Source organism: Lutjanus erythropterus, chromosome 13 (genome assembly GCF_056507025.1).
Source record: "Lutjanus erythropterus isolate fLutEry1 chromosome 13, fLutEry1.hap2, whole genome shotgun sequence".
In the NCBI taxonomy this organism is placed as follows: Eukaryota; Metazoa; Chordata; class Actinopteri; order Lutjaniformes; family Lutjanidae; genus Lutjanus; species Lutjanus erythropterus.
In genome coordinates this window covers 3,452,498-3,475,211 of record NC_139329.1, presented here as the reverse complement: position 1 = coordinate 3,475,211, position 22,714 = coordinate 3,452,498, and the positions used below count along the sequence as shown (strand labels likewise).

General features: G+C 40.1%; 1 protein-coding gene across 1 annotated transcript in view; it reads right to left on the bottom strand.

Annotated features, from left to right (window-relative positions):
* aars1 (alanyl-tRNA synthetase 1) overlaps positions 1-22,714 on the bottom strand; it is a 29,448-nt gene that overhangs the window by 6,011 nt on the left and 723 nt on the right. Inside the window, exons 2-17 of the mRNA XM_084733276.1 lie at positions 19,137-19,294; positions 18,842-19,030; positions 17,738-17,883; positions 15,984-16,175; positions 14,203-14,347; positions 12,537-12,682; positions 12,150-12,258; positions 10,959-11,109; positions 8,578-8,702; positions 6,171-6,315; positions 5,891-6,069; positions 4,136-4,249; positions 3,758-3,964; positions 3,343-3,527; positions 1,038-1,146; positions 373-486 (exon numbers count right to left, since the gene is read on the bottom strand). Coding sequence (XP_084589402.1) covers positions 373-486; positions 1,038-1,146; positions 3,343-3,527; positions 3,758-3,964; positions 4,136-4,249; positions 5,891-6,069; positions 6,171-6,315; positions 8,578-8,702; positions 10,959-11,109; positions 12,150-12,258; positions 12,537-12,682; positions 14,203-14,347; positions 15,984-16,175; positions 17,738-17,883; positions 18,842-19,030; positions 19,137-19,280 — 2,400 coding nt within the window. The 5' untranslated portion in view covers positions 19,281-19,294. The remainder of the gene's footprint in view (positions 1-372; positions 487-1,037; positions 1,147-3,342; positions 3,528-3,757; positions 3,965-4,135; positions 4,250-5,890; positions 6,070-6,170; positions 6,316-8,577; positions 8,703-10,958; positions 11,110-12,149; positions 12,259-12,536; positions 12,683-14,202; positions 14,348-15,983; positions 16,176-17,737; positions 17,884-18,841; positions 19,031-19,136; positions 19,295-22,714) is intronic.

Sequence of the window (22,714 nt, the reverse complement as noted above, 5' to 3'; positions counted from 1 at the left end):
CGTAGTGACGGAAAACTTTAATCAATCCAAACTGCAGTGGGAATGCAAACCAGTTTCTGATGGTATGTGGTGATGAAAAATGGCATATACACACTCTCATGGTGTTTAAGATAAAAGTGTATTATGAGTGTGTAAGTGTACATGTGACACAGCATAGAACTCACATTTTTCAAATCTGAACAACTAACCATTAAAATGATATATATTCCATAATACATTAACATAATAATTTCATTTTCTGTGATAAATTTCCCAACTATCCTAGACATCATATCTTTGTGTCCCTAGTGCAGTTTTTATTGTTGGGACAACAGGACATCCTTAGTTTGGAGAGCTGCTGGACGTTCTTTGCAGCACAAAAATGCCATTTACCTCGGTCATGTCGGCGATCTCTTTCTGAATGTCCTTGTTCGGGGCCGTCTGCTGCTTCACCTTGTCTCCCAGCGCGGACAGAGACTGATGCAGGGAATCAGCTTTCCTCTGGGCCTGGCGAATGTGAGACGCAGAGGTGTGAGACGAGAGCAACGAGCACAGAGAGTGAAGACGTAGCAGAGTGGTGTAGGCAAGAGGGAAGAGGAGAAGATACAGAGCAGGATCAAACAGCAATTGTTGTCTAAAAATAGTAAAGATTAATTTGTCCTCAGGGCCTGGATGAAGGGAAAAAATGCAAAATGCTCCATTCTGCCTCCAAGTTCACAACAAGTCAAAAACAAGCTTGATTAAAGTTTCATCACCAGGGAGCTTTTCTCACCAGGGACTCAAATTAGTCACGCAGTCCCTCAATCCGAGACAGTCTCATTTAATCAGTTTGGCTTTTCTGTCATGAGTGGCGAGAAAATGATTGACGATTTGACCATCAACACGCTACAACAAGTCATCATTTAATTTCAGACAGAGACATGCACCGCAGGAATATTAAATCAATCTACTTTCTCTGAAGTGTTGGCTAAACTCTGTTCTATGCGAGTGTGGGTGGAAGTGTGTATATGAGCATAATGCTGTAAAGTACGTGTGTGTGCGTGTGTGTGTGTCCCGACCTTCTGGGCCTCTGTTCCTGTCACAGCAACAATGCGGCGGATGCCCTTAGCGATGGCCTCCTCTGAGACGATGACAAACGGTGCAGCGTGACCCGAGTTCTGCAGATGGCTGCAGATAACAGAAACCAAGAGTAGATTAGCAGCAGTGTTACACAACTGTGGGAGGCGAGGCGGTGGAGAGGGAGAGCACTGAGGAGAAGGAGGAACACGAGCAGGAGAGAAAACATTACAGAACAACAGCAGCAGGTACGAGGGAGGCTTTGAAGCGGCTGCACATGAGAACAACATCAAAGACAACATCAGTTTGCTAAAGTGGGAGATTTTAAAACCTCAAGCAGCATCAAATGGTGGCACAGGCTTCACGTTAATGTCTCCTCCAGTGCTGAAATCACTACTTCTACACCTGTACACATAAAATACAGCCTGGAAATCATTTTGACTCTGACAGTAACCAAATGAAATGAAGAGTCTTGCTATAATCTACATAAGAACGGGGACATCTTAGCATTCAGGTGAATTTTACAGCCAGGAGCAGACACTGCAAAAGTCAGTGAGGCACATCTAATTGCTGGATTGAGCTCTTCAAAATGTTCCAGGCCTTCTCTGTGCAGGGACACGGCCGTCTCACCGTAAAGACCCACAAATCCAATTAATGCTTTCCAGTTTACACACCACCACTGGGCAGGTCTGACATCTGTGAAAACTGCCGGCTTCATGCAGATGCAGACGTTTATTCAGAGACAACTCTACTTCTCCATGTTAACGTGTGCACTTGACTCCAGCAGAAGCGTATGCAGCAATCAGCAGCGACACTTCAGACAGAATGAACACACACAAACATTTACAGAAGCACAACCTGCAAAAACTACAGTTATGTGTCATGACAGTTACTGTATGGAGCATGTGTGTGCAGAAGCTGTGAGGCTGAATCAGAACGAAGGTGTGTTGCATAAAGTTACAACAGAACTACACGAGCTACAATTGTAGAACAAAACAAACGGCAAACTGTAACAGAAAGGTTGTAATACAGTAATAAAGGCACAAATGAAGAAACATTATAGAAGTAATTTTACTTTGTGAGTATAAAAACATTTAACCATTTCTACTGTGTCTGCATGTCCATCCACTATTAATATTTATATTGACAAACAATTTAATACATTTTAATATGTGATTTAAAGGGCAAGCACTTTCTTATACCATTCTATAGCTTCCCAGTGGTGTTCCTGATGTATCCAAATCAGAACGATCAATTTTGGTTTAAGTACCTAGGTTTTAACATCAAAATGCTATTTTCCCACGCCCCTCTAAAAATATTTTGCCAAATGACCTGACATAGGTTTTTGCATGATGATGTTGATACATATAAGGGCAGGTTTCCACTTGAATAACCTGGAAAAGAAGGCAGATAGAGTCGCCTTTAAAAGGTAACCACTACAGTCAAAAGCTAACATGGCACCACCAGAGATAGAGTTTAGCTGCTGCCTCATTACAGACTAGACCAGAAAAGAACAAATCTTTATTGGCACTGGAGTGAAAATTTGTCTTTGGTGCCCCCAAAAACAAGAAGCAACACAGTAGTTAGTTAAGACCAAATGCATATCAAACATTAACCATTAAACACTAAAAGCAGCTCATGTCATGAACACTGATGGCACCTGGAAGGGAGGACTTCTTAAATATAAATTTTTAGTTGCCAGAGAGACTCTGTAGCGCCTCCCAGAACTTCAACACTCAAACTGACTGAAGAGATGATTGGATTTCTGTCTGGATGCTCCTCGCCTTCTACCTCGTCCTGGGGTTTGCTTATTATTTTATTGGCCATTTTGTGGAAAACCTAAGATTTCAGTTCACCAAAAGGGAGATTTTTTTTTTTTAAATCAGTAAGTTTTAGCTTTAGCTAAGGCTAACCACAACTATATGTTTTACCATTTAATTTAGTGTTTCTCTTTGGCATAACAGAATTATATACCGTGTATGCTTAAAAAATATCAAAAACTCATATTCTTATCTTAAAATCAATTGTGAACAAATATGTATTTCCAGGAGAGAGTAGAAACGAAACATAAATCCCACAACTCATTAATGGCCTAATAGTGATATACACTTTGATACTGGAGATGCTACTGTTATCTTTTCTGAAACATGGTTGTCTCTGATTTAGACAGATAAGACAGAATGACAAATATGAATTTCAGTCGACATACTGTGTGGTCACCATGCACATGAAGTGAAGTGGCTGGTTTACATCCCCTGTCACAGGTCAGCAGAAGTGCATGAGAAATGATGTAAAGCGTTTACTCACGTTCCACCACAGAACTCAATGGAGGTGAGAGAACCAGCAGCACTGTCGGGGTCCTTCAGCAGCTCCTCAACGGGGATACCAATAGACACGACTCGGACAGGGTCAGGGTAGGTCTCGTCGAACACGGCACGCAGACCCTGAATGGCCTTGGCTTGTGCTAGTGGAGCTTCCATGGCGTAGACCATCTGGAGAGAGCAAAGTGGGAGGAAAATATCTGTCAAGTGACGGATTAGATGGAGTTAATACTAAGAATGAAACTTAAATCAGGCTTGAAGCTTGGTACAAACCCTCCATTATTTCTTCAGCAGGAGACATTACCCAACAACTGAGCTACATCAACATCATTCAGAGAGAAAAACATATCTAAATACTTCTACTATCTGGTGTGAGGCTACGTCAGTGTTCCTCCACTGACCTTAGCGTCTCTTATCAAAGCACAAGCGATCTCCTCAGTCCGCCGGACATCCCCTGTGCTCAGGGCACCTTTAGCAGTGAAGTCAAAGCGCAGGCGGTCGGGAGCGACCAGGGAACCCCTCTGGTCTGCCTCACCCAAAACCCCCCGCAGAGCAAAGTTTAAGATGTGCGTGGCGGTGTGGTTGCTCATGATGGGCCTGCGACGAGCCTGAAAGAGAATATGAACGGATATTTGTCATACAGACAAATCAGAGCATCAGCAAGAGGCAATAAAACTGACAGAGCTCAGATACAGACCCTGAAAATGAGTGATAAAACTTATTTTCATGCCATTTAACCGACTAATAATGAACGGTGTGTATTCTGCATATGTTCTCACCTCATCCACACGTAAAGTAACTTGGTCTCCAACCCTCAGCGTGCCATAGACTGTCCCCACATGGAGAACATAACCTCCTCGGACCTGTGTGTTCTTCACTGTGAACTCCATCCTCTGCAGAGAAAGAAAGAAGCAGAGAGAAAACACGGTTAGACGTGTTTTTTGCTCCGCTGAAAACCTAGGACAAATCCTGTTGGTTTAATTAGAAAGCTGGCAGAGGCATGTGTATGTGTGTGCTTTGCTGTAGCATTTAGAGATTAAATAAACATTTTTTTAAACTCGTCATTCAAAGAAATGGTGTCTGACACAGAAGAGAACTTTTAACCAGTTTCCACCTGGTATTAACTCGAGTCCTAGGTGGTCTGATCACAAGTGGACAGGTATAAGCACAGGTGTGAACGCACCAAAGACACACTGAGAATGGATTGAGATCTGATCGCTCAAACTACATTCAGAGGCATTTTACAATGCACTGCTTAAACAAATGTTAGAAATAATCTACATGGACTGGGGGCCAGGCCTCACTGATTAAAATTACTATACAAAAGCACAACTTATTGACTTTATTCACAGATTTGGGTGAAATGGGATCATATTTTGTGAAGAAATGCTTTCTGGTTTTCCCTCTGATGTCTTCCAACTGCTCAGCTTTGACTCTGGGTCAGAGCTTCTGCTAGCTCAGCTGCCGTTAGCAGACAACAGAACAGAGCTCAGCAACCACCCAGTGAACACGGCCAAACCAGGACTGAACACACAGTACCAAGGTCATTTACTGAGTTTCCTGATGCTTTCCTGAGCATCCTGATCGCTTAATTTGTTGCTAAAATAGCTAACCACAAACAGCTGTTAGCTCTGCTAGCCATGTAGCTAAGACAGCTGACTCAGAGTGTCAGAAGCCAAACCTGGTGAGAAAACCATGACTGCAGTCCCTGTCATCAAATCTCCACTGGTTTTGGAGGCTGTGTTTAGTTCCAGTCTCACTGTGTTCACTGCTTCCACTCTGCAACGTATACAGGCTGCTGCACTGTAGCAGCATAGCTGTGAGGGCATAGCTTTAACACTCATTCAGTGCTATTGTCTACTGTGATGAGTCCCTACATAGCTGTCCATTTTTACAGGACACACAAAAATATGCAGCAGCAAATAGCACATTTCATGTGGACTTTAATACCAGGCCACAACTTCATAAGGCCTTCACAGCCTCAGCAAAAACTGAACATATCAAGACGTATAAAAGACTGACATCTGAATGAATTTTTTGCAAACTGTGATATGAATGTGCCATTCAGGTTCTTGCTCATGAGACAGATGAGAACAAGTTATCATCTTTCATCTATTCTGCTGTCAAAATTGTGATATATCATTTGGCAGCCTTTGTCTCGTAGCAGAGGTTTTTTTTTCCTGGCAGGCATTCTTTGCACCAGCTATCAGAGCCACCAGTCCTTTAAACAAATGTTAAACACAAGCTGTCACTGATAGTGTGACTGCCATTTCTCCACAGTTAAAAGTCAACCAAAGATGATTTCAATTTAGCTTTGGTAGCGAGCTGGATTTTTGTCCTACCCGCAATGTGACCACTGTGTAGTTTGGGCAAAAAAACAACACACACACGGAAAATTACCTTAATGAGGGCTTTTTAATGCCTCAGACCTCATGGGGTTTTTACAAAATACTCTCAAACAGCATCAGTGGAGCTCATTACAAACCACTGAGAGGCCTTCACATCCACTTTTTCATCATTTTTGTCACACTTACATCTCCTGTGTTGTCATCCTCTCGAAGCATGTAGCCCTCGTCAAATGTCTGTCCGCCCTGCTCGGCATAGAAGGACGTCTGATCCAGCAGCACACCGCACTCCTGACCTGTGGTCACTTCATCACAGAAGGCACGGTCACGGCGCAGGGCCAGCACTGTGGCTGAGGCCTGCTCAAACTCTAGACACGCAAACAGGATAACGGTTAGTGATGGACGTCCTGAAAATACCATTTGCTGAAGCTGAACTCAAGGTCCCATTGTGAGGATGTAAATCACTCACCATATTTGCCATTTTCATCTGAGGTGTATTTGTATTTGGGAGAGTCATCTGTGGCTGGGACATTTTTGTTTCTCAGCTCTTCAATGGCGTAGATGTCCAACATGATGTGGTCCTCATCTCCTGCACCCTTACCCTGGGACTTTAACTACACACACACACACACACACACACACAAACCTGTGTTATTCAAGCAAACTATCTACAACACTGGACAATTCAATACAACACATGATCAGTTCAGTGTAGGGTTGAAAATTTTGTGCATTTTCCATTACTGATGGTTGAACACATTCACAATCAATTAATAATGAATGAGATATAATAAATGTCTTTTTTCTCAGTTTAAGTCGTATTCGAACAATTATAGTGGCACATTAGTTCTGTGAAACATTAACTCATGAAACACAAACACTTTAACCAAACAAAATAATAAAACAAAAACGCTCTCGCTTCAAACAGCTGCTGTTGTCCTTCTGTCTTTATTAAACAAATGGCTCCATGAACTAAACACTGTTAAATTGGACTCAATTACTGTCATTTCTAGACTAACAAGGCAGACCAAACCATGAGAAAACCTGTGAGCTCTGAAGTAATGCTACACAAGACATACATTGTTGGTTAATATACTTTTATCTGTTGAATTCTTAGCCAAGATGAATCCTTTAATGACTAATTTTTAACAGCCCTAGCTCAGAGGAACAAACTTACACATTTTTTAAAGAGAAATTATTGAAACATTAATTGAAACAGTGATATATCTACTATATTATTGATAACCAAAGCAAATCATAGCTTTGTTTACCTTATCTGCAATTTAATGTTGTAACTGGAAAAATATGACATTAGTCTAAACCTGACTGAAGGCTTGCTGCAGTAGTAGGTGTTACCGGTGTTTAGGCATACACTGATTACATTACTTGCCCACTGCTCCCACCGTCTAAGAGTCTCATCAATATTTTGTTGGATGAGTGACCCAACAATTCTAAAGTGAAAATTTCCGTACAGCAGTAGTAGGAGTCAGATTTCAAATGCAACCTCGGTGGCTAATCACACTCTGACATGAGGCTGCTTGACAAATGAATATGGTTATATAGACTGCTAGAGGGACAATAGTAGAGAGCTCCAGCACTGGCAAACAGTTATGGGGTGAACACAGACATAAAAGTGAGTATTCTGTTGGCTGGTGCTACTTTGTCTAAACTAACGTGTGCTTAACGTTAGCGTTACTTCACAACTCATCAGTGGAAGTCAGCTACAGTTGTTTTGATGAGTGAGGGGGATGTTTGATAGACCTGGCAACTCCAAACTTAATCTTCAACCTTCTTAGCATTTTTTTCTGTTCAAAGTAAGGTGAAGATCTGATGATCTAACTGTAAAGATCAAGATAAGTATTTATCCAATCAACACAAATCTATTATCTAATTGTCTGGTTTTCTTAAAATTCATGTTTCCCATGAATCAGCTTTGTTTCAGTGCACACAAGGCAACGATACTGCAGCCTACATATATGACAATAAATGTGTGTAAACTAAGGCTGAACAATTTTGTTGTGATTTTTTTGCAGGAATCTACTGAATCTGATGTGAAGGAAAGGACATCGCTGCCTAACCACATTCAATCACTTAAAAGTTTTTTGACACACATTTTGCCTTTCACAAATATTGCATCTCCTACAAGTAGGAGGCCATACTGCATACTGCAATTTTGATAAAAAATTTTGATTCATTGTGCAGCCCTGTTGTGAACATTCACAAAAACTTTGTCTCCAACTTGTCTCAGTTGTGCTGTGGAGTCAGTTTATGTTATTAGCTGCACCTGAACAATCTAATGTAATTTAACACAAAAGACCTGGATTACATCATATCTCTGTAAAGCTTATAATATCTGAATAAACTCTGAGCTTTGAATCCATACCTCTCAAAAACTAAACTTTACATTAAGTTAGGATTTACTGCAGGCCTCTTGTGTTGTAGTACCTTAGATTGTGCCTAATAAACTGAGTGTACATGACAGGATAAGGAGGAAATAAAAAGGCATAGTGGGTCAAACTCCCCCATCTGGCAGGGAGCAGAACTGCAGAGCTGGATATAAACTCGCTGTGATCTGTCAGACAGCAGTGTGACAGCAGTATGAAGCCGCAGTAAACTTGGAAAGGAATCAGTCATATTGCAAAATCAAACACCAAGGGATTAGCACAGTGCTGTAAAGTAAATGAGGGGTTATTTAAACAGCAGGTGCATGACTCCTGATTCTGACTTACAGTGCAATACTAGGGAATGCTGACACAAGGCAGAATCATGTACCCATGGGAGTGGACACAGTGAAAACACTGTTCAGTGGAGTTTCTCCTCACAGGACAGTCAAGGCCCAATTCAAACGATCAGTAAATATCAGAAGCTCTCCTCACCTGTGCTGCCTTCTTCTCCTCTTCGAAGGCGGCCATGTCCACAGACAGGCCTTTCTCCTCAGCAATGAGGGAGGTCAGGTCCAGAGGGAAGCCGTATGTGTCATACAACAACCATGCGGTGTCACCTGGATGTACAGACAGAGGGAGACACAAGCGGATTGATATTCAGCAGAGGTGTCTGAGGCCACAATCTGACTCAGCGTCAGTGTGCGCACATACAAGGAATGTGACTCTGTTTTCAGATTGCTCTCAATGTTGTACAGTTCAAATTTACAGGAAAAAAACACAAAGTACTGCTTGTCTGGTTTAAACCAAGTCTCCTAAAGCTTTGACATGCCATTTGCACACCGTCACACCACACACACCCGGTTCAGACAGCATGCATGTGCACGTGAACATGGCTCCAAGCTAAGTATTTACAGTGAAGATTTTGGCTAAACACATGGTGGAAATGACGTCTTTCAAGTAAACTTGGATTAAACCAGACGAGCAGTATGGAGGCATTTTGTTTTTTTCTGTTGTTTTTTTCCCCAATTGGCATGCAGCTGAAAAGATAACAAAGGAATATTCATTTTTGGATGAACTGTCCCTTTAAGCTTGATTTCTGCTCCCTTCATGTATTAAAACAGACACGTACTATTTAAATGATATAACAGTCACTGTACACATACTTCCATGTGTCCTTTAGACTGGCATACATGTGAAGCAATACATCCACTAGAGGTCGCCACTCAGAATTAACCATTTCTGACAACAGCAAACATGGTGATGCTGGAGGAGTAAAATACATCACAACATATGGACGGAATTTCTTTTTCATTGCCTATTTGACGATGAACGTCATTTACAATACTACTGGTTCGATAAGACTTGTTAATCATGTCCTGTGGTCGTGTCTTGCTTGAACTACTGGCTATGCTGCTACACTGCCCCCAGACTACCAAAGGTACAGTTCTAATCGGTCCATATCTGTATTCTCTGCCATCACCCAGAGACTAATGCTAACAGAGCAAAACGGCAATCAACAGTAATAAACGAGACTAGTTGATCAATACACACTGCAGCATTACACAACTTAAACCAACTCTGTGGCGAAGAAAATAACTGCACAGTTCTGTTTTCTGCACAGGCTCCATGTCATGGGCAGCTATGACCTTCCTTCCCCAGAGCTGACGATACAGGCTGCCCTCCACTGCTGGAGACATAACATTATCTATCTAAAAATCCCCACATTATGTTATTATGTGGACTGACAAGCAGCAAAGGGCTGCAGGCCTGAGTCGAGCCCATGGCTGCTGCAGAGTACTCATAGCCGCTGTACATGGTGCGGACACTCTACCAACTGGCTACCCAGGTGCCCCCATTATGTTATTCTTAAGTGGGCGGGAGACTGGAGGGTGCTTTCAAATTAATTAATCTATTAACTCAGACTATTTATCTTTATTGCCAGTTATGTTTCATGTTGTATTTCAGTGGAATAAAGACACCAGTAAATGGTCTGCCATAGGGATGTGCACAATTAATTATCTGACTGTTGTGTCTCAGATGTTATGCAGCCAACCACCACGAGCCGGGGCTGCTCCGGCATCCAGGCACCAATGCCTGGATTTAAACCATCGAGGTGGAAAGCAGGACAAAGATGAGATCTAAACCAGCTTGGTATGGCAGTATTTTGATGTAGAAAATGAAAATGAGGTTGTATGTGGACTGAATAAACTGATGTATAACCACTTGACCAGAGCAACGTCTAACCACATTCATGCAAAGGGAGCAGGGTGCTGGTGCTAGCACTGCCAACATTAGCCACACTCAGCAAACCAGGATGACAGTGCTTCCCGCCTGAGTGTTTTCTTTTATACCAGTCAATTAGTAATGTCTGTTTAATTGAGCAAGACACTGCTTCTATTTGTGCAATCAAGAACTGACTCTGAATCGAACATCAAACAATCAGAATCAAATATGATTCCCAAACACATGTTGAAAAACACTGCATTTTAACTACAAAACATAGAATTTATAGGTAATGCTCAAAGACTCCTCAAGTCATCAAAAATCAACAAGAGACTGATCCATAATAGCAACAAACGCATTCTAATTAAAAGAAAAAAAGCAGACCAGCAGAGGGAGAGAAGAAGTGACAGAAGAGAGAAAGTGTTGTGGGTGGTGAGCTGAGATAAAGTAGAAGAGGACAAAAGAGGGCAAATGAAACAACACAGACACAAGAATGTACTGAATTCAGTTCACTGAACTTGTTATAATGATATCTATGTTTTGAAGCAGTTTATTTTCTGAAGATATCTAAAAATAAGCCTCACTCTCCTCACTAAAATCATCAGCAAAGGAAAGGTAGCAAGTATGCATGCACACGGTAACACTTTTACCTGGGATGGTCTTGCAGTCTGCCAGACTCATGATCTTCCTATCGAGGATACGGCGTCCTCTGCTGAGGGTTTTGAGGAACTGCACCTCCTCCTCATTAATGATGTCCTTCACCATTTCTGGGTCTTTCCTCAATTCAGGAAAGGCATCACCCTGGTTAGAGAGAGAGGGGAAGAAGATGGGGAATGAATGTGGAGCGGGAGAGCAATGGAGGACGAGAGGCAGAATAATGAGATGGGAGAAGAGAAGAGATAAAAGAGGAAAGGTGGAGAGGAGATGGTAAAAGAAACACAAATGTCACCATTTATAGCTTTAACCATGAACTGGACGTGAGAAGTTACTATTGAGTTTAACAGTGATAGATATGCACCTTTTTACAGTGAATAAAGGAGAATACAGTGTAACTGGACACTTCTCAAATAAAATTTAAAGCATTTTAAAGGAAAACTTCAATATCTTTCCATCTGGACCCCATTTATCCATGTTACTGTGTCTAAATGATGAAAGGGGGCAACAAGCTTAGATTGTTAGTTTAAGTGTCTGACAACATTAGGATCCCTACAGACCACTTTGTTAAACCAGACACAGAAGATTATTGGTTTCAACAAACCAAACCCAAACAGACTCAATTTACAGAAACAGCAATTGTATCATTGTGAAAATCAGGTTCATTCAAACTAAACAGAAACAAAATAAAACTCACCAAAACTTTCTTGGTTTGTCTTTACAACAATCACAAACTCTGGTTTCTCTGAAAGATTTCATTTCTCCCTCCTGCCTCTCTGGTGTCCAACCTCCCTCTTGCTCCTATTCCAATATTTTCAGATGAAGTGTGAAATGTGTTTTACAATGATGAAATTACTATTTCTGTAAAGGGCGTCTGGTGGCTTTGGCTAGTAGGATATAACAGCCGTTTCTGGTTGAACAAAGTAGATCTCACTTTTTAACAAAATGGTCTATCACTGTAGGGATCCTTTCCATAATGTCATAATCTGAGCCTGTCATTTCCAACTGCCCATAAGGATTACCCTGCAGCCCGTTTTACAGCTGCTGGCTGCAGTGGTCTTACACAGTACTGGATCACCTTCAAAAACCGGTGCCCTCATTAGTCGCTTAGACACAAAAACATGGGAAAATAGGGTCCTGCTTGAAAAATACCAAAGTAAACATTAAAAAGCTTCTTGAAATCTCACCAGGGAATCGACCACCACATCCACCAGAGAGGCAAAAAAGCCTTTCTGAGCTCCCAGCTTCTCATGGGAATAACGGACAGCGCGACGTAGGATCCTCCTCAACACGTAGCTAAACATGATGGAAACAAAACATTACAATGAAGTTTTAAAATAAACTGTAAAAACTGCATGTTGTACTAACTGTGGTGTGTTTGTCAGTAATGAAACACCAAATTACCAACTATTCCAAATTTGGAAATACAAAGTACCTCAAGAACTAGCACCCTAGTTTGTCAAGCGTGTACAATATTTTGTAAATTCTTAAACTCAAAACTGTAAATTAAAACTGTGTTGCACACAAAGTTTTGCAATTCCTTTCTTTTATGCTGCAAAATGTTCATGTCTCACCCTCGTCCTGTGTTGTCAGGCCGGCCGCCGTCTGATAGGGCGATGGTGATGGTGCGGGCGTGGTCAGCCAGCACACGGTAGGCCATGTCAATCCCATCAGTGTCCTCTGCACCTACTTTACCGGAGTATGGTCGAGCACCTGTACCCTGAAACAAAATTATGTTTAAACTGCAAGTTAGACCAGTGGTTCCCGACCTTTCTTTTCAGATGTGCACCCACAGCTGTTCATCCTCACCACCAACCATGAACTCATGCTCCAAATGTGTTCACCTACCAGTATTAATTACACAAACACAGATATAACACATTATAAAAGACATGATGATACTGGGATTGTTTTTGTTAAGGCTCAATCTTGGTCCAAAGCAGCAGAAAAGAGACATGTATCCATTACTTATTACTATCTACTCAGTAGATAGTTATAAGTAGTAGTAGTTTTAAACAACACAACAACATGAAACAACACAACGGTGCACCGGTCACTAGGAGATTCTGCTCGTGTATAATCACACACAGAGCTGATAACCTCATGGATTTATAATGCAAAGCTTTTTATGTGTTCCTGGATAAATGGGCAGTCGCCACCTCTGCTACAGAAAAGTTAAAAAGATCGCCCTGTCTGATGATGTGTGTGGATGATTTCTCTCCTCCTGACTATCTGTGTATCTGCTCAGTGTACACAGCTCTGTATCAGTGCTGCGAAAAGCATCCGCTTGTCTCCCTCCCTGACTCTGCTTAAAACAGCTGACAAATATGTTGAATAAGTTCGGAATTTAACACAAACAGCAGTGAACATGTAATCGAACTGGCTGAAAAGGAAGGGTTTCCTTTATTTACAACAATACAAAATGCAACACGCCACCACAGCACGCATCTCAATAATCATTTCATTACGATTATCTTGTTTTAATGATCGTGGGAAGAAAAATCGCAATTGAAATTAAAATTTGATTACCCGCCCAGCCCTACTGCCTTGGCTGTTAATGTACTGGATATTGTGACGATAAATATTCTGAAGCCCAACACATTTTCTAATCATTATCGTAATTGTAATAAATGTTTTTATTTTCCTATTCTTACCATTTTGCACTATACTATTTTATTTAATCTGTTTTGTTATCTGACTCTCGAACCTGTCTGTTTTATGTTGCTGCCTGTGAAGCACTTTGTAATGTGAATTTTGAAAAGTGCTCTATAAAGAAAGATGATTATTATTATTATTACAATCGTGTTTATCTATTCCTCCTCAATACAAATGCTTGGATATATTTATCTTCCTTTTTTCCCCCCACACGCAATTACTGAATTACATTACTTCTTACCTTCCCTCAGGAGGGCACACTGCTGACATACAAGTCCAATATGAAAGTCACTTTCAACAGATCATTTCTCTACAAACTCTACAAAAATCTACTATGTGCACTGCTAGTGGCAGAAACCAGACATTCGATAAAATCAACACCAAACCCTACGTATTAGATGTGAGCAAAACCAAATTTCTGCCAAAAGCGTTACTTGTGCAGTTGCTCACTTCCTCTGCTGAGGAGCCAGCTGCTTCAGTCTCCAAGCAAATAAATAAGTGTGACCTCATTCGCTCTGTGAAATTCTGTGTACCAGTGTACCAGCTGCTAACATTCAGTTATACAAATCTGGGGCATTTCAGGACCTTCTGAATGGCTTCGAAGTACGGGATGAAGAGGTCAGTGTCATAGTTTGACATCTTGTTCTGCAGAACAGACACCAGGCGCTCCAGACCCATCCCTGTGTCGATGCTCTTCTTAGGCAGTGGCTTCAGCTCCGTCTCAGACTCCCTAAGCAGGGTGGGACAGGGAACAGCAGTTACAAACACTGATTTATGAATGTTAATGAGGATTAAGCATGTTTGACACAGTAGTCATAGCAGGACAGCTGATTTTCTTACTGTGTGCATGTGTTTTACAAAATAACCTGCTGTTTTGACAAGAAAACTGGTTCACCACACAGTTTTGTTCAGTTCACATCAAACTTTGGATCATTTTAGATCGTCCTGTTTAGGTTTACACAGCCAAGTGATCAGATGTCTTTGGCAGAAACCTACTTACATTTACCTTTATCATCTAAAATGAAATAGGTCTCTGTTGAGATGGACATTAATAAAATCAGATCAGTTGTAAACAACATGTAATCAACTGCAAAAGTTCTTTAGACTTCACGAACAATAGAAGGAACCGTAAAAAGGTGTGGAGGGGGTGGGTGTGTGCCTCTGATTTAGTAGCTGCACTGCATACAGGTGCTTATAAATGTGTGTCCAAACTCCAACATCATTTGTATGCAGTGTTTTGTGTTCTGTTCACAGCACTGTTCAGACGCAGCAGTGGAAAAAAAAGTGTCTATGGAGAAATCTAGAAGAAAACTATTTAGGAGCCTTATTAGATTCATGAGCAGAAACAATCATCTGCATGGAGACGCTTTGTTGCATCTGACAACCAGAGGAGCAATAAATTCAGAGACTGCAGATTAAACGCTGCTGTTAGGGAGCTTTTATACCTAATCTGTTCAGTTCAGATTCAAATGATTCATAAACCACAGTAACACATATGATCACCTGCTGATTCAGAAAATATTAAGGAGTTAAAACAGAGGTCTGCTGTGCTTTTATTTTTCATGTATTTCAGCAGCTCCTGAAATAAGTCAGAGTTACAGAGTAACCACGCAGCAATATTACAGTGGAAAGACGCCATCTTTTCGTCCTGCTTCTACCTGGTCTTCATTATTCATACGATGAGGCTGACTTCACTAATACAGCTTATCATAGCTTATTTCTTCATGTGATGCCAGAAAACATAAATATAAACATAACAGGCAGAAAAACACTGCATGACTTTCTGTCAGTCAGCAGAATCTGAGCTGATGATGCAGGAAGATAAAAACTGCCCAGTGAATCAGTTCACTGTCTGTCCACATGACCTCATGTTTCAGCTCTTGATTCATTTGTTTTTACTCAGATTCATGATTATGACATGTTAGCAGGTGTAAACAAACTCAATGAACCAAAAAGACTTAACATTTATATCACATCACAAGGCATCACAGTAAATTATGTTAGATTTTAGATTTTAGAACTTTAGAACTGTGAATAATCAAGGGCTGCATCTAACAACAATTTTTTATTAATCAATTAATTTATCTAAAATAAATCTCAAAACCTTGTCTCATAAATATTTCAATATTTTATTCAATATTAATCCTGAAAAATAGACACATAACGCACACTATAATAAAGATATGAGTGGTCTATTTTTAAATTGAGTTTATGCTGTAAAAGAATGTAATCCAATTTGTGAGGTAAATATGCCATCCCTTTAAAGACTTTAAGCATATTCTGATCATTGTGTGTGTGTGTGTGTGTGTGTGTGTGTGTGTGTGTGTGTGTGTGTGTGTGTGTGTGCGTGTGTGTTCTTCCATTACCTGTTGAACTGGATGAACACCAGGTTCCAGATCTCCAGGACGTTGGGATCGTCCATGTTCACCAGGTGAGCGGCGTCCCTCCCTCCGATGCGGTCGTAGTGGATCTCGCTGCAGGGACCACAGGGACCGGTGTCTCCCATCTCCCAGAAGTTATCCTTCATGCTGCCTGGCAGGATGCGAGACTCCTCCACCCTGAGAGAAACACACATGAGCAGAGGAGCTAATACAATCAGTTCTGTTAGTGAGTAGATAATGAAGTTGTGTGAAAATTAAGACACAAATACAAAGACTGAAAGCTCTAAGAGCAATAGAAATACTCTTTTTTCTGTGAGTGCCTTTTCAATAGTTTGACTTTTTTATTATACTATATCTACACTATATTGCTTTACTATACTATATTTATTGTTATTAGAGCCAGCATGATAAATTGGTCGGTTGATATCAGCCTGTCATAACTATATCAGTATCGACGGATATGCTGTCTTATATGTGCTGATAAGAGATTTATTTTGAGCATAAAGCAGATTGTTTAATCTATTTGTGCTATTTTTAATTTATAGTTATTTATAATTTTTAAAAATTACAGTGAAAGTTTACTGTTCCAGTGACCTGATGTCATTCTGGACAATAGTTTATTATTAAACTGTAAAGCACGCATTACATTTCTTTGTCATGAGTATTTGATACACATATTTGAGAGATCATTGCAATACCAGCCAATATATTTTATTTTCATATATACGTAATATCATTATAATCATCAGTCCCAACTGTTATATTATACTACATTTCACCTTTCACAAACACCAAGTATCATTACTTATTATATACTTAGACAGAATTGCTGACTTGTTATTAATCAATCCACAATGTCACTGTTGCCTTGTTTCCAATTGCTCTTGTATAGGTTTAATTTAAATTTTTATTTGTAATTGTATTACATACAATTCTAATATCAATTATTGATTTTCTCCATTAATCTGTACTTATTTCTGTCGCTGTCCTGAATTTCTCCTCTGAGGATCGATGAAAGTTTCTTACCTTGTTGCTAAAACGTAATTATAGGAAGGTCAAAAAATGAAGACAGAAAAATATAAAAGATGTAATAAAAATAAACTGAGATGTGCATTCGCTGAAAATCAGACGTTTGAAAAAGCAAATAAATAACATGAAAACATCTCAGCAGGTTTATAACTTGTAAATTTCTCTGTTGGAGCTGCTTTAGCAGTGATGTGTTTTTATGTAAGTAGAGACAGAAAGCTGAATGAGGAACATATTAACTGAGCTCTGAATAAATAAATAAAATGTAGATAACTGCAGTGAGAAATCCATTCATTCACTCATTCATTCATGCATTCATTCATTCATGTTTTGGGCCTGAAAAGAGGAGGAGAAATGAGGAGAGAGAATCTTCTAGGCTGTTGTTGCATGCAGTGGAGGCTCGGTGGGACTGGGGGAGGAGAAGAGAAGCAGCTCCTCGGGGAATGATCACACATCATGCAATTACTTTCAACAGGGGCAGATAAACAGTAGCTGTTTTGCAGCTTTCATGCAGAGATACAAATACAAGATCTGTAAAAAAACAGCTGTAAATGTTTTGTAGAGGATGTATCAAATACTCCCAGGGGATTTAAAAAAAAAACACTCACAGTTGTGGGGGGGGTGATTATTTAAAGTTACTTAAAAAGTCCTTAAACAAAATGTCTTCATTTGACTTGTTTGACTAATACATCTCATTCCCAAGCTTGGCTCACCCAAGATCAATCCAGATCTGTTTGCACTCCAGGTCGGGCTCCAGGCCTGCCTCATCGTTACCGCCAAAGTAGGTGACATACAGACGTTCAATAGGAATACCAAACTCCTTGGTCAGCAGCTCTAGTGCCATCTGACAGGCCAGGTGCTGCAGAGGAAGATGAAACAAATACAGAAGCATAAGAAAAAGTACTAAAGAAAGCACACATTTGGGATAAAGACGTGCAGGCCGGAGAAAAAATTGTGTTTTGGACATTTTTTATCTAAAAAGGTATCAAAATGGATGCAGATTAATTTAATAGTTGATTACTAATAGACTAATTTTTAGGCTCCTACTCCTGGTTTTTATGAAGAATTATTTTCATTTTCATTCTGCATCATGTCAGCAGAAAAAAACTCATTTCAGACTCACATTCGACAAGGTTTCAGCTCACAAATGCATTTACTCAGCCACAGTCAGGACACGATAATCATGCTTTCTGCATAAATCATATCATTCTGAATCTAGTTTCCCACTTTATCTTCATATCAAGATTAAGGGCTCTACAGTGGATAAAGTTGTGAGTAGAACTACATATAACTCTGCCAGGACAATATATCTGCATTGTTGTACATGTTGGCTGATAAACTGCAGTACAGGAATGCCGAACTAGGTTTGAGGTCATTGAGAAACAGTTTCAACATTTCATACTTTGTCCAGAGAACACTAACAACTTGTACACATCTTTTTCACAATTCAAAATAAATCTAAAGGATCTGTATCAGGATTGGGCTTGTTGCAGTGGTAGGTGTTACTGGTGTTCCGCAGTATTAGGACATTGATTGCATTACTTGCCCACCGCCCCCACTGTCTAAGCATGTTATCAATACTTAGTTAACTATGGATGCTACAGTTATAAACTCAAAGTTTCTGTGATTCCGTACTTTTCTTCTTTCCTCACCGTGGCATCCCTAATCAAGATTATTTTTATGTTGTGTGTTTGTTAAAACAATTACTATCTGTGATATACATTTACCAGACTTTTTTCTTTTTTTTTTTAAATCTGCCACAAACTCTAGTATCAGTCAGGTAATAATCAGAATACAGTTGAGAAGAATGACAATACCTTAAAGTAGTCCCCAAAGGACCAGGACCCCAGCATCTCGAAGAAGGTGTGGTGGTACACATCTTTACCCACATCGTCCAGGTCGTTGTGTTTGCCTCCTGCGCGGATACACTTTTGGGTGTTGGCAGCACGACGAAGCCTGGCCATAGGGTGGGACGGATCGATGGTGTTGAGGAAGATGGGCTTGAACTATAAGCACAGGAAGTGAGAGAGAGTCAAAATGTTGTAAATCACTGGGTGTGCATAAAAAGAGCAAGTCATGTTTGGAAGACCTGGAGACTCATGGATTGTGTACCTGGTTCATGCCGGCATTGGCAAAAAGCAGCGTGGGGTCATCCAGTGGGATGGTGGATGACGAGTGGACATACTGGTGCTCATAGCGACGGAAGAAGTCAATGAACTTCTCGCGGATTTGAGCTGCACTCAAAGAGGAGTCCATTCTGAATCAGCTCTCTAGAAAAAAAAACACAAAGAAATTAACAGGCTAACCATCAAGCATGTTTATGTAGGCAGCTCTCACGGGTGGCCACCATTTTCAATTTTATATCCAACTAAATTGTTCTGGGTCTCTGACTGCAGAACTGGTCTGAACATTTGGCAACTTGCACTCCCAGCAGCTAGACCCAGTTAGAGGAAAAATAAAATGGATGTTCATACTAAAACACTGGCTATGGAATAACATTTCTTGAAAAGTGCTCCCGGTTACAGCCAGAACTTATTGTGTTATTATATCAAGATTATCTGCTAGAGGGAGCACAATCTCACAAGATCTTAAATGGAACAAGATTTTATGTGAGCTCACTTGAAAGCAGATGTTAACAAATGAGAGCCTGATGCAGTGCAACTGCTTGCTGTAGTAAGGAGAAGTTAAACAAGTCTGGATGAGAAAATATTTGAGGAGACACAGCAACGCGGATTGTTTATTCTTCAGTGAGATTTTAACTGTCAGTCCGTGAACAGCAGTCTGCATTTGCCTGAAGAGCTAGAAAGTTTACTGTTGTTGGGCGACACTGTCAGCAGTCTGTCTTCTCTTAATCCTGTTCTTGGAATCTGTCGCTAACGCCAACTTCATGCAAGCATGGGTCTGAGTGTGTGTGGCTGTAACCAGCACTGTAGCGGCTGTGACTTTACTATCTGTGTCACTGTGTGTTTGACATGACCATCGTCCGGGCCATGTGTGTAAAACTGACCGCTGCAGAATCAGAAATGTGCGCTGACCTCTGGTCGGCAGATCAGTGCTTTCCTGGAAAACATTTGGTCTGATTAAAAAGAACTGTTCTATTTATTGATTAAAAACTTGTGTCTGAAATGCTAAAATTCCTTCTTCTGTCATTGTGTGGCACCTGAACATTGCACAGCTTGTCTGTCATCATAGAGAAAACATTTATGTGGAGCTCTTTCCTGTAAAAATCCATCTCCCAGGCTTTCTAACAAGGTTAATAGACACTACAAAACTACCTAACTGCCTGCTGCTATTTCTGTGAAACAGTTTTTCAATTCAGTTTCAAATTAAGTTTACTTTAAGAGTTGTTTGGTCATATAGTACCATTATGACAATAGTTACAACCAGTTAGACCAGCTTAACCTCTCCAGCAAGACATGCATTTGTCAACAGCAAGGCTGTAATTCACAATTATTTTCACAGTCGATTATTTTCTTGATTAAATATGTCTGAATATGGTGAAATATGTTGATCACTGCTTCCCAAAGTCCAGAGTAATGTCCTGAAATGTCTTGTTTTGCCCCAAACCCCAAAATATGCATGTTACTGTCATAGAAGAGTAAAGACAACAGAAAATATTCACATTTAAGAAGCTGGAATCAAAGAATTTTGACTTTTTTTCTTTAAAAAATTACTCAAACCAATTAATCACTTTTCAAAATAGTTCAATTAATTTAATAATCAATCAATTGTTGCAGCTCTACTATATTGTCATTCATTATCTGTTTACACCACTCTCCACTTATGGTTGACTATAAGTGGAAAGTGCTTACATAATAGTGTTACAAACCAATAATTTCATGTTCCTATACTTCTTCTAATGCAACATCTTCAAACATCTTTGGTTTTACAACCAGAAATCAAAACATATTCAATTTACAAAGCTATAAAACAGAGAATCAACTGAGGAAAACTGGAAACAGGGAATATTTTACATTTTTGCTTAACAAATGACTTAATAAATCAGCTATCAAAATTATGGGCAATTATTTACCTGCCAAATGACTGTCTTTTTTCCAAACGACCCCCCCCTGCCCCCTGCCCCCCCCCCCCCGTCCCCTTCTAGCCCACAGTCAAGACAGTTGGCATGGTATGTGCCTTAACAAGTTACTCTATCATCTCGCTATCACAAATTGGCCTCTGGCTCTTCTCATATACCAACTGTACCTTAAAAATCCTGTCAGGCGAGCAAGGTGATTTATGCTGCAAGGTGTGCTAGCAAACTGAGATTCTGACAGAGCCGTTTTAGATCTGAATGTGTTCCAACAAAGCACTGTGGTATTACTGAAGATTCACCAATGAATCATTTCAGTTATGGATGATTTCATTTCTAATCCAAAATACATCTAAACAACATCTAGTGCTCCAGTGGTTGCTCCCGCAGGATATACGGAGTGTAGTTGGGTGGGGTGGAGCTTCAGTAGTGTTTAACTGCTTAGAGCCACCATGAAATAACTAACTTTTAATTTAGGGTTCTTCCATTCTCCTTGTGTAGGGCTGGAGCTTTTTCCCCTTAACTTGTAAGGAGAGCTCTGGCTGGGTGGGACACCGCAGCCAATGTGGGCCTGTAATTTTCATTCAGACAAAGCATGACATACAGGTCTATGCAAATAAACTGGATCATTTAAATTTTGAACTCTTCAAGCTATTTTCAATTCAAAATGGAGACAGACAACTACATTTGTGCTAGCAACTAAAGATCATGACCAGAAATAAAAAAAATTAAACACCAAATATCACTAGTCAGAAATTTAATCCTTCACTTGAAAGTAAAGCTAAATTAAAACCTTTAAATATCCTTTAAGAGTCTGAATTCAATTAATCGAAATCAAAATATTTTTGGACTTTCAGTCTTTTTTTCAGTCATACACCCACAGTATCACAAAGAACAGTATGCTGTCCATAATTAAAAGGCAGCTAGTTGAATTCCCAAGAGCAGACAGATTCGCAAACTAGCTGGCAAAGGAAACCACACAGCTGGTATCTTCATCTCTCTAGGGTCAGCAAGCGGACGGTAAACAGCCGCTGTCCCCATCCTGACTACCAAACCATTGGTAGTCAGGATGGGGTGATGGGATGGAAATTTTAGTCTGTGCGAAGAACAGACTGAAAAAAATAGTGGGTTATAAAAAAAGGTGAGGCACCTAAGACTTCACTAAGGGCAATGGTGAAACAGAAAACAGGAAGACAACAATAGACACCACAACAACAAAAGGGAAAAAGTACACACTTTTAAGTTGGGCTGCAACTAAGTGCTATTTTCATTATTTATTAATCTGTTGATTACTTTACAACTAATCATTTATTGTATAAAATGTCAAAAAAAATGTGCAGAATGATGATCACACTTGCCCACAGCCTAAGGTGAATCATTCAAAATGCATATTTTGTCCATTATAAACCCAAAGACGCTTCATTTACGATCATAAATGACAAAGGAAAGCAGCAAATCCCTTCATGTCAGAAGCTGGAAGCAGCAAATGGCTGACATTTTTGTTTGAAAAATGGATGACACGATTAATCGATTATCTTGTTAGCTGACAACTATTTTGGCAACACTTTTATTTCAGGTGACTAATTACTGCAGCTATACTTTAAGCATGCAAATAAAGACAGAAATAAGGATCAACACTAATTTTGTTGTCCTTACT